Source organism: Erithacus rubecula (genome assembly GCF_903797595.1).
Source record: "Erithacus rubecula genome assembly, chromosome: 3".
In the NCBI taxonomy this organism is placed as follows: Eukaryota; Metazoa; Chordata; class Aves; order Passeriformes; family Muscicapidae; genus Erithacus; species Erithacus rubecula.
Window position 1 is genome coordinate 87,744,705 of NC_136689.1, and position 12,439 is coordinate 87,757,143.

A 12,439-nucleotide genomic window follows, 5' to 3' on the forward strand; every position below is an offset into this window, starting at 1 on the left:
GGTTTACACTTTGTGGAGCCACAAATCAGAAGTGGGTGGCTGCATGAGGGAACAGCAAGAATTTTATATTAATTTCTGCTTTGCCTTCTTGACAGCTGATTGAACAATGTTAGTAGCTGATAAAAGCCCAGCTACTAGAATCATAGCCAGAGCTCTCACTGACCTCCGTTCTCAGTGAGGTTTTCTTAGTCTTGAGATTTCAAGACTCATCATCAGATGGTGGTAACTTAAACTTAGTAACAGGAAATTATTTTCTATACATCTTTTTACTTTGCCCTTCTTCAGAGGGAAGTATTGATGGTTTTGGCTTCTTGCAGCTAAGATGTTTTCACATATGCCAGCCAACCTGCTAGCCTGGGGTGCATATTTACTAGACAAACATACTTGAGGTCAAAAGCAAATACTGAACATTAGCAATGCCAGCAGCTTGCTCCCTCTGTGCTGGCCTTTTGGTCCCTCTACTCACCATTTTTATTCCTTGATAGCCTTTTCTTCTTCTCAATGTGCTGGAGTTGTATTAATGTCTGGCTTCATGTTTGGAGGGTGAAGGACTCCATCAGGCATCTGAGTCATGAAGTACATCTTCTGACTTCCTTTAACATCTCCAGACTTCCTTTTGCAGGAGGTCAGGGCTACCTGCTGAAGAATGGACTGTGGACTTTGGACTTCTCCTGAGCAGAGATGGGGCAGGATATCTCATAGAAATGGAAAAATTGGAGGACTTTAGTCAAATCAATGCTTAATTCTTAATCTTCTATTCCTGTATTTAATTTTTTTTTAAGAAAACCATCCAGACTACACTCTGTGTAATTCTCATATTTATTTGAATTTATCAGGTAATGATTTTGATTTTTTTTTCATTTGTTCATTCATTCATCAATTTCCTTTCATTTAAAAATTATGAGTCTTCAACATGGGCTAAAATTTACTGGATTTTCACTTCAACAGAAGACATGTGAAGGTCACAGTACATGAACTTTCCTTCTAAGAAATAAACCACTAAAACCTCTGTATATGTGGCCTTGACTGAACCATTGTGTTGGGGGATTGTTAGAGCTTGCACAAACACCTGGGAACATCAGTCATCATTGCACATGCATCAGTCAACATGAATTGGAAACAGTACTTCTTGCTGGCTCTGCTGAAAACAGAGACTCAAAACTGTGTTCAATTTTTGTTATATTTATAGGAAGTGGTAAGATGCACTGCAAGGGGAAATTCATATTGGTTGATAACACTGAACTGGACTGATGAGATTGTGCTGCTATTTCCTATTTATGAAAACATGGGCACTTACAAAGTGACAGTGTTTGATTGGGAATTTAAAATCTGATGCTCTTTTAACTTCATTTGGCTCTCTTAAGGCCTTTAGATTTGGAGATTAACTTGAAATTAATTGAGCTTTGTCCTGATACGCTGATATAAAGCCATAGCAATCAAGGTGTCTGGAGAAACTGTAGGGTTAGGATCATTCAGTTGTATGCATACATATATATTTGTATGTATATTGCAACTGTGCAGGTTTTTTGGCAGTGTTTGAGAATGCTGTATACTCTTTTAATAAATATGGAACTTTGTGCTAGGAAGTTAGCTGAAGTAGGTGGGAAAGCCCTTGGGAGGAGGGGAAAAGATGGATAGGAGAGCTCTCTCCTGTTCTGTTGAGGTGCAACAGCAATAGCTGAGTTTGAATTGCAGCACTGCAGTATTCTGGCATTTCTCATTTACAGAGAAAAAACATGCATGTACATGCAGTACTAAAATCACTATGCTTAGATTAACAACTTTCAAATTTTTTAATCCACTGTTCACTGAATAGACAAAGCCTAATTAGGCCAGTCCCAGTCAGGACTGAAAGGAATTGTAAGGCTCCAGGATTTGTAAAGGTGGCTGGAGAAAGCAACGACAGAGCAAGACCTTCTCAGTGACCTCTCTAAAAGTAGTAAGAGGATGAATATACATGAAAATACATACAAGAAGTGAGGCTTAAGGGGCTGCATGACTTATTTTGTGTAGCATCAAACCATCTCCCAGAGTGGGACAGAACTTGCAGCAGATGCAATTTTGTTTGTTGGTGTTAAGGGAAAAATCAGTTTTCTGAGTTTCTTGACTTTATCCATGGACTGAGGATACTTAACTTGCAACTGAAGAAAAAGTGGTCAAGGGAGTCATACCAGTACAGATGCTTAAATGTGAAATTAATTAATTAGGTACTCTGTTATGAGCAAATATAAATATATAAAGAACAAAATTGTTAATCGTGCATACACTGTGAGAAGACTTAGTAATAACTGAGAAATTGGAAGCGATCATTAGTGGAGAGATGCTTGACAGTGTTTTTACAGAAATATGGTTGAAGGATTCACATGATTGAAGTGCTGAAATGACTGGGTAACATGCCAGGAAAAAAGTGACATTTGATATTCGAGTTAAGAGAACAGATTTTACTATTCTCATGAACTGATTTAGCCAACAAGGAATAAACAGAGGGTGTCTAATGTGGACCACCAAATGAGAATATAAAGCCTTTTTGCCTAACAGATAAAGGATGTGTGCAGCTTCAGAGGATTTCATCCTAGAGAATGCACTATACCAATTTGACAGTAGCAAAACATTCTGGGGATTTCTAAAGGAAAAAAAGGCACCTGGAGCCAGTGGCTGTGTCTGACACAATCTTTAATAAGCACTTTGGTGCAATTCCACTTTAGGCCACCTCCTATTTAAAATGAGCTGTTACCTGGGCATCTGATACATAAACACAGCACAGTACCTAAAAAAGAAGAAATTTCTCAGTGTTGAGAATTGGAAGGAAGCAGGCTTTTCAGAACATAACTATAACATATAATCATGTTGAAAACACATGTAGACAATGTGAAGCTTTCAGATTGCAAATTAAATACTTAAGTACCAGAAATAAAGGTTTTTGTGAAATCAGAAGCTGGCCTCAGTGTGTCTATTATACTACATGATTTTCTTGCAATACATTCCCTGTTTTGGGGGGGGGGGTGGGGGGGGAGTGCTTGGGTGTTTTTGTTTGTTTTTGTTGGGGACTTTTTTCTTGTTTTTTTACAAAAGGTGGAAAAACTGTCATTTTCATGCCTCACTGATACTCAGGAAGAATTTTGAGAGGCTTACTTTAACTAATCCTCATTGTTCAGTATATGGCCTTATTTACATCTGCATAACAAATTGCTAGACTGAAAAATAAAAGTTATTTTCTTAATGTGTGTTGTTTCCTTTTTTTTTTTTTTGGTTGGTTGTTTTTATAGAACATGAATATTACAGTTTCATAGTGCTTCCCAAATGCCTATTAATCTGTCTTCACAGTATTACCATAAAGGAAGAGCACCCTGTTTTACTGACAGGGAATGCAGCAACACAGATTAAGGTCAGAAGAGCCACATTGTTAAATACTGTAATTTGAACCCAGCTTTTCTTGCTTTAAATGATATCCAGCCTTACTGTAGACCTCTGCAGCTCCTAGATGCATTCCCTTGCCCTAGCTCTCCAGCACAGCCTTCCCTGTGCACTGCAGGGACACCAGTGTCAGCTGGTCTCTGCCTCCCACATGAGGGCAAGCCTTGAACTTCACACTGAGTGCAACTGACCAGTAGCTCTTTACATCCTGTGCTGGGAAAAGCAAGATGCATTTCAGTCTTCACCTAACAAAGGGATGTTTGCTGCCACAGCAGTAGTAAAGAACGATGGCAAGCAGTCACTAATAATGTCCAATATACTAATTCTGTTGTAACACAAAACCTGCCCTTAAGCTTTCTTTCAGAAAGACTGAGTTCTCAAAAACGTGGAATTTGCTTCCAAAAATACCCCCAAATCTTGGAAGGCTGATGATGGCCCAGAGACAATGTGAGTGTGTTTGTTAATAAACTGCCAATATTGTAAAAAGATCACCAAATTGTCCAAGTAGCTGTAGTTCTGGTCACCAAGTACTGGTGAAAGTCACAGAAAGATATAGTATGCAGGCAGTGAAGAAAGGTTTCCTGTGACACAAATTTTGACGGACAAACTTGCATATCAAGTTGAGAATGGCAAAATATCATTTAGCATATGATATTCTGGTTAAAAATAGCATTACACAAAATCAATATGGCACCTATTCCTATTGGCATCGTAGGAATGTTCTTGGTGTTATGATAATCAATTTTCTGCAAGAAAATGAGTTGCTGGAAAGTTTGCAGGTGACAAACTGCTGGACAAGTCACTTGTACAAATAAAGCTCATGGTTTGATTTATTCTAGTGCAAGAGCAAGTGCACAGGAGTAAGGAGGTGGGTGATGCTTTTAGGCAGTATGAATTCAATTCAATGTGTGGTGAAGATCACTGATACTATGTCCTCTTAAACTAATAAAGGTATGATTAGAACTACTGGGTGGAAGTTGGAATAAGATAAATTGATACTGAATATGAAATGCACCTTTTAGCAAAGTAATTAATGATTGAAATGATTTATCAAGAGATGTGATGGACTCTATTACTGATACAGTAAAGCCAACACTGCTGGATATCATCCTGAGTGAAAGGCTGTAATGCAACTAGTGTTATGGAATAACTGGTTGAGGGCTTGTAGCCCAAGGTCAGATCTTACAATCTTAGAATGTATTAATCCATGAAAATTCTTTCCAAATTATTGCAGACATTCTGCCATTGCTGTGTAATGTAAATTAAATTTATTAGGTTGATCTTCAAAGGTTTGCTCGCAGTGACCTCAGGAAATTTATGAATATGTATAGAAAGTGGGGTGCCTAAGGCAGGGTTAAGAAAAGTTTCTCATTTTGCCTGTACCACCTCCTGTATGGGATCTACCTGAGATGAAACAGATCAGTGAACTGCTGCTCTGGGACTCTGCAGACCACGGATGTGGGTGGGCAGTGTGAACGTGTTCCCTGGGATGGCAGGATAGCCTGGGAGCAACGCAAAAAGCCATGGGCTGTCTATGGGACATGCCCCACAGCCACTGAGATGTGAAGACAGCTACTTGGCGTGGACAGGGCTCGATTCCCACAGGCTATTCACAGGATTACGACTGCCCTCCGGACAGCTCAGAGCCCTGTCGCAGCCTTAATTTTTTTCTTTTTTTTTTTTTTTTTTTTTTTTTTTTTTTTTTTTTTTTGTCTTTTGGTAACACGAGCGGTGTCAGGCTCCCAAAAAACCGCCAATTCTGCGGGAAAAAGAAAACAGATTAAAAAAAAAAAAACAACCCAACAAACCCACGACTTGTGCTCCAGCGAAACGCCCCGCTGCTGCGTGCCGCAGCGCTGCCGTGGCCCGGGCTGGCTGCGCGTGTGCGTGTGCGGGGTGCCGAGCCCGAGTGGGAGAGCGTTTCGCGTGTTTGCGTGCCGCGTGTGCGCGGGGAGGGCGGGGAGAGCCGGGCAGCGCTGCCCGCTCCGTGCGTGTGCCGGAGTCGCGCCGGGGGCACAGCCTCCCCACCCGCCCCGGGCAGCGGCTCGCACCTCCCCGCACCCGCCCCGGCCGCTGCACCTGCGGAAGGTGCCCGACCCGCAGGCGGCGAGCGCTGATGCCGTGAAGGGGAGCTCGGCTCGGCCCGGCCCCGCCGCACACTCTGCTCTGCCCCCGGCCGCTTTGCCCGAGCCGCAGGAAGGGCGCAGGCGGCACCTGGCGGGGGCTGCCCCGGCTCCGCGGAATGCGGCAGTAGCACCCCCGCCCCGGCTCGGCACCCTCCTCCGCCTCCCCGGCTCTAGGGGGGGCTTTTCGCTCTTCGGCGTCTTCTGCCGGAGCATCCCTTTTTTTTTCCCCTCTTCACCCTTTTGGAGGAGGAGGAGGAGGAGGAGGAGGAGGAAGGAAGGAGGTGTTCAATGAGGGCTGCTCGGCTCCCCCCGCCGCGCCTGAGAGGTGCTGTCCCTCCCTGAGCGGAGAGGGGGGAGAGCTGCCGGGGAGGCAGAGGCAGGTCCCGCTCCCTTGCTGTGCCGCCGGGGAGAGCGGAGGAGGGTGGTGGGGAGCGTGTCTGTGTGTGCGTGGTGGTGGTTATTTATTTATTTATTGCTCCTGGTGGTTGCAGCTGGCAGACCTGGGAAGGAGTAGGCGCCATTGCCAGAAGGATTATTGCCAGGGGAGGGGAGGGGGGGTGGGGGGAAGAGAGAGGAGACCCCGAGGCTCCCGAGGAAGCGGAGAGAAGCAGACCTTTTCCTCCCGCCTTGGCTTCTGCCGCCGGGGGATGCGCCCAGACTGAGAGGGGCTCGGCTCTTTTCCGCCGCTCAGCCCGTTCCCCCACCCTCAGTCCTCCTCCTCCTCCTCCCCATCCAGCAGCATGCATCCCTCTCCGCGGAGACCGGCCGCTGCCACCTCCAACCCTGCCATGCTACTGCTGCTCCTGTGCCTGGGCTGGGCGCCGCCGGGCTGGGGCTGGCCGCGGGGCAGCTCCCGGGGGGCGGCCGGGATGCCCCCCAACGCCACCACGCCGATCTCCATCATGGGCTTGATGCCGCTCAGCCAGTCCGAGGAGGACCAGAAGAGCAGGATCGGCCGGGGAGTGCTGCCCGCCGTGCAGCTGGCCATGGATCAGATCCGCAACGAGTCCCTGCTCAACCCCTATTTCCTGGACCTGCGGCTCTACGACACGGAGGTAGGGACCGCCGCGGGCCCCGCGCCGCCGGGGCAGGGGGAGGCGCCGCCGCCCAGTCCCGGGGCGCTGCGGGTGCCGGGGCGCAAGGGCAGCGCGGACGCCGGGCCGGGGCTGCGGCTGCCGGCGGGGCCGTGCGCGCCGCCTCCGAACCCCCGGCCCCGCGGGCTGCCGGCAGATGTGCGGGGACCGGCGGCCGAGGGGGAGGACGTGGAGGCGGCGGGCCGGGTCCTGTCCGCCCAGTATCATCAGGAGCGGCTGCCCCGGCGGCTGGGGGTCGGTCCTCCGCCCCAGGAGCTCCCCGGTCCGGGAGGCATTCTGCGCGGGGGTGGGCCCGGACGAGCGCCCGGGCGGCGGGGGTGCTCGGCGGTGGCGGTGGCCGGGATCCGCTGCCCTTGGCACGCACGTACACCGGTGGGAGGAAAGCTGCCTCGCCCAGCGAAGCCGCGGCCGCATCCCTGTGCCAGCCGCCACCCGCTCAGCAACAGATGCACGCCGGGCGCTCCGCTCCCCCGCTCCGCCAACGGGATCGCGCTGCCAGCCCGGCTCATCCCGTGCGGCGGCGGGACGCGAAGGGCAGCGATCGCAGCCGTAGATGTAGGAGGAGGCGGGGAGGCTCCCGCCGGGTTTCGCCGAGTTTCCCCCGTCCCTGCCCTCCGGTGGAGCGCTCGCCCGGGGGTGCGTGGCGAGCGGGCGGCGGGGAGCGGAGGCGCTCGCTTCTCGGCAAGAACTAAATTTGCAGCGCCGGTCCCCGCGGAGCGCCGCCAGCGCGGCGGGATGCCTGCCCCCGTTCCGGAGCGCTGCCGGCGGCCGGCCGGCAGGCTGGTAGAGGGGCTGGGCGAGGAAACACACTCACTTTACCTGGGAGAGGTGCAGGGAGTGAGGCGAGGGCTTTGTCGAGTTGGTGGCCACTACCACCCGGCCACAACTGCCTTTGGTTTTTGTCACAACTTCAGTACCTGTGTGTTCGCGGAGGATGCGCGCGGGTCCGGTACCGGGGCTCCCCTGAAGATGGCAGTCGCTTCTTGTGTAATGCTGGCGGCCGGGGCTCGCTTCCAAGACAACCCCCGGTAAAGCAAGTGACTGCTGAAAATCTTCCCGGCTGTAATTTAAGGAAGCCCCTGTCTGCTCCCCTTCGGTTCTCAGGGTCCGGAGGAAACGAGCTGAGAGCAGCAATGACAGGCTGTACTGCTTCGTGACAGTGTTTCCGCCTCTGAAATGACTACCTAAGGCCTCTCTTCCAGGGTGGCTGCTTTTTATTGACATAAATTTGTCATAGTGGGCCTTTTTTTTTTTTTTTTTGTATCTCTGAGCAGAAATGCATGGAGGGCAATACTGCTGAAGATGTCACTTAGGAAGGAGCAGGCTGCCATGGTGTTGTGTTGTGTGAACAAGACTAGATACTGACAGGGAATACAGGCAAGATCAGCCTAGAGTAGCTGCTAGTTTCCTTAAAAAAATGAATCTAGGGAACTCTGCAATTGTAATGAAAAGAATTATGGGGGATTTTCTGAATGGCATTACCTGTCTCATAAAGTGGGATGCATGTTAGGAAAAAAATCACAGTTCTCCTAATCCTGTTTTCATTACATTATTCTATATTAGTTCTTCCCTTGGATAGAATTATTACAAAAATAACATATGCATAGGAATTAGAGAAGCCTAAGCAGGATGTCCCTTCTTCGCACAGTAACATCTCAATCAATAAGGTGCTGCACTTTATTGCAGTCAAAATATTGTGACGTTCTTAGTAGAGATTTTGGGTTCTGAACTAGATAGTCATCATTAAAATATTCAGGAAAAAATTACTCTGTTTGTTCTGGAGTGAGTATCAGTTTCTTAAAAATTGCATTTTTACTGTTTTGGATATAAGAAATCAGGGTCGTGTTGCCAGCTTGCTGTGTTTCTTTGAATGCTTTTATGCAATTAATAAATGGATGGTTGTGGAATGCTAAGTCAAGTGAATGTATATGTTTGGAGTACTGTTGGATCGTTATTGCATGCTTAATAGTGATAAGTAAATAAGTAAGTGTCCATGAAGAGTGCTAGATTGACTGCACCCAAACAGAATAGACTAATGCCTGGAACAGCCATTAAATACCTAATGGCAGCACAAACTTTTTCACTCACTGCAGACATTACCTTTTTCCTTTGGTGCACTTGCAGTAAGCAGGAAGGTAGCTAGCTCATCATGCCCACTTGATTCTCAGCCTGTTTTCTGAGGCTGCCAATAAATAGATATGCCTGAAGGGTCTGGATCCTTATCATTGCATAATCAGAGACCAGGGAGTAGTTCTCCCTCTCAGGGCTTCACAGGTGGTGCTCGTGACATTGTTGGCTCTTGAGAGAATGTAGATCCTTGAACACATGGGATTTTTTTAATAGCTTGAGAAATAATTGCAGTGTGTTTATAATGCTCAGGAAATGTATAGCAATGATTTACTAACTCATGTATTCTCCCTTGTGTCTCTCCAAAATCCCCCATTGTTGCAGTCTGATCCTTGTACTGCAATTTTCTGTAATGCTTTAACTAAGTGTTTGTGAAAAACAATAATGAAAATCACCAAACTAGATAAAAAAAAATATATATTATGCATTCAGGTTCATTCTGTCAGGATTGAACTGAATATTCTAGCTGTCTTGATAGTTCTGGTTGTATAAGGAAGTATTAAAATGCCTTTGCTTTCTGACCAGCCATCTGAAGGGCTGCAGTGTGCCTTCTAAGGACAACTGGTGTTTGTCAGCACTTGAACTCGTTAACCTTTGAGGATATGAGCAGCAGCTCTAGTGTTTTTCAAAGCATTGAAATTGAATTAAGCTCTTAAGTACAGTGTTTAGTTTATGTCTCAGTCGAGATTATGTGAATTGCATCTTTGTTATGAAATATGACCACAGGTTACATACAGAAATATAGAGGCTTCTGTTTTGGGTATTTTTTTATCTTTAAATATGCTTGGAGTGTGATCCTGATCCAGGCTGTTTTGCTACCTCATGGGCATGTCTTTATCTATTTGAGCATTCCTATGCAGCTCAGCCAATAAAACAAAGCTCAAATGTAGGCATTTGCAGAACTCTGGTCTGAGTGACTTTACTTTGCACTGTTCATTTCAATGAGAGTGGGAGTCTCTCTCTAGATGAGACTCTTGGGCAAAATTTCATAATTGTGTTATTTTGGAAACTCAAGAATTTATAAAGTGATCATCTCTAAAGAGTCTCATCCAAACCCCATTGAAATTAATGGCAGTAATGCACTGATTCCAGCAGCCCCTGGACCAAGTCCTAGAAGCTAAGGGTGCTTGATAGTTTATGGCTTCAGATCAACAACCGTGATACAATAGCTCTTCTTTTTTTTTTTTTTTCTTTTATAATCCCTGTGATTTTAGCTTTAGTTAGTTGAGAAAGCAAACAATTATTTTGCAAAATAATGAAAGAAAAGCCTCTACAAACACTAGGTATAGCTCAAAGATGCACAATTATCAGGAAAGATGATTTCAGCTTAAGCACCCTGGAGGAAAAAAGCAGAATAACCCTAAAATAAAGGCATTAATCATTCTTGTGCACCCTATTATCAATTTTAACAGTATTTGGTTTGCATCAGGCAAAAACTGACCATATAGTAACATATGGTCCATATAGTAACTGGAGGAAGAGGCATTGTGGAAGAAGGCAAGAGAAGTTAATGGAAGTTGGATATCTGTCGTTCTACATCTGGACATCTTCCCTCAAATACACACTGGATTTTCTGATTTCTTGTAGGAGCAGTGCTGGAAGTGGTGCACAGACAGTATGAGCTTGTTTTGAATCTAAACATATATAGTCAAGAAAGCACTGTTTCTGAAGATCAAAGTGAGTCTTGACAAGCTAAAAAAACCAGTCTTCCTGAAATAAGTGGGTATATTATCACAAAGAGGAAAGGATATTTGTACTGGATGAATGAGATTATTTAATTTTCTCTAACTACAACAAATACCTTGTGGTAATCATTATATAATCTCATCTTTGTGAAATAATACATTCTACTACCTTTAAATAGCAGGTTGGCATAAAGGGGTGTGCTCTAGAAAATGCGCAGGACTCCACAAAATCTGAAGGAAACCTGAGATTATTGATATTTGATACATATTGGCCTTTTTCTATTTTGTAACTAAGTAGAAAGTGCCTTTCCTAATTTACCTGACAAGAAATTACAGTCTAGGTGTAGTATGTGTAGATTTTGTATCCTCTTTCTTTTTTACTAAAAAAGTGTATGTGTTTTCAGTAAAACTCTCAAAGCTTAAGAAAGGCTGTGCACCCATCTGAGTCATTCCTTCCAGCTATTCTAGGTTTTAAAGGACCCTGAGCCACCAAATGACAATGCCTCCTGCACAAAGTCCAGTCATGAGTGATGTCAACAAAATCCACTCATGTCTCGTTCCCACAAGTGGAAGTAAGAGAACTATTCACTTTTGCAAAGTGTGGGGAACACATTCTGGAAACAGGAGAGCAGGTTTGTGTCAGTGGTACAAAGTAAGGTGTCTGTCCCCTGGATCTCCTCATGGTGGCCCTCAGGGGGACAAACAGCTGCTGGTTGCTGTCTGAAAAACCTCACCATCATTGTAACAGGGCTGGGCAGGGGCACTCCCACCCCCTAAAGAAGTGCATGTGATGTGTTGGTTAGGCACTCTGTCCTAGGAGGCATCAACAGTGTCTGGATTTGCAAGAGGACGCATGATGTACCAAAGTCAAGTGGGATCTCTGGGGCTGAGCCCTGCCATGTTTGTGAATGCTCTGGGCACTAAATTGTCTGGAGCCTTATTTTGATTTCTGGAGTGCTCTCAGTGGGACAGGTAAGGTGGTGTTGTAGTCATCTGAGGGCAACAGCTGAATACACAGGAGATGTCAGGGTCTGAAAGAGAGTCCAGTTTACAGCAGACAGAGCTGGTAGACGTTTGTTCTTGTATCATCAGGTGAGCATGTGTCTGGCATATGCTGAGGTACTTGGGTAATTTCTTACCTTTAAATATCACTGAGTGCTTGTGCTGTCTGATATCTGCAGAGAGTGAGGCATTAAAATGTACTACACTGCTTGTATGGTGACAGTCGCTGTCTGCTCTGCTGGTGACACTCTGCTGGGAAGGGACACACTTCTTTAAATAGTCAGTGCCCCCTCTGACTTCTGTGTAACATGACTCCGTTCACGACATAACCTCCTTTTGCTTTAGAGTTCTGTAAACTTGGAGGGAAGAATCGAAAAGTTAAGTGTTTATGTTAATTCTATGCTGGCTGCTCTGCTGATGTTAGGATGTGGGTGGGGAGAGGAGAGAAATCATGTATTCACTGCACCCACTCCTCTGGGTGCAGATCCCAGACCTGCAGAATGTATATGCTCTAAATATCTCTGCAAAGAGATTAAAGCCAGTTTCTGGCATATGTCTTGCAATTTCTTGTATAACTTATCCTATGCATACTGCAAAACACACTGATATGGAATCTTTTGATTCAAATGCCAAACATGCTCCATCAGCATGGAAAAACTAATTCTTTGAATAAATCTAGGTAGTAGTATCTATTTGCATTTGAAGAAAGAGTAGAAAGGCCCTGTCCTCTTATAAGGTTATCAGTCAGAGTTAATTACTCAAGTTCATGAAAAAGATGGAGTGTAATATCCTGGTGATAACTGTGAAGAAAATATTTGCTAGAGGAAAACAGAGGAAGAAGCTAGATGAGAGAGATTTAATGATGGCATTCACAAAGAAAGTTGTTGATACTCTATTTACATTGTTTTAATCAAATACATGTAACTGTTTGGAAAGACATCATAAATAGCATTGCATGTCAAGGCTGTAAAACACCATCTTGCATTAATAA

General features: G+C 45.6%; 1 protein-coding gene across 1 annotated transcript in view; it reads left to right on the top strand.

The window, feature by feature from the left end:
• Positions 1 to 5,863: 5,863 nt before the first annotated feature.
• Positions 5,864 to 12,439, top strand: part of GABBR2 (gamma-aminobutyric acid type B receptor subunit 2) — a 446,541-nt gene continuing 439,965 nt past the window's right edge. Inside the window, exon 1 of the mRNA XM_079301095.1 lies at positions 5,864 to 6,595. Within this exon, the coding sequence (XP_079157221.1) occupies positions 6,281 to 6,595 (315 nt within the window). The 5' untranslated portion in view covers positions 5,864 to 6,280. The remainder of the gene's footprint in view (positions 6,596 to 12,439) is intronic.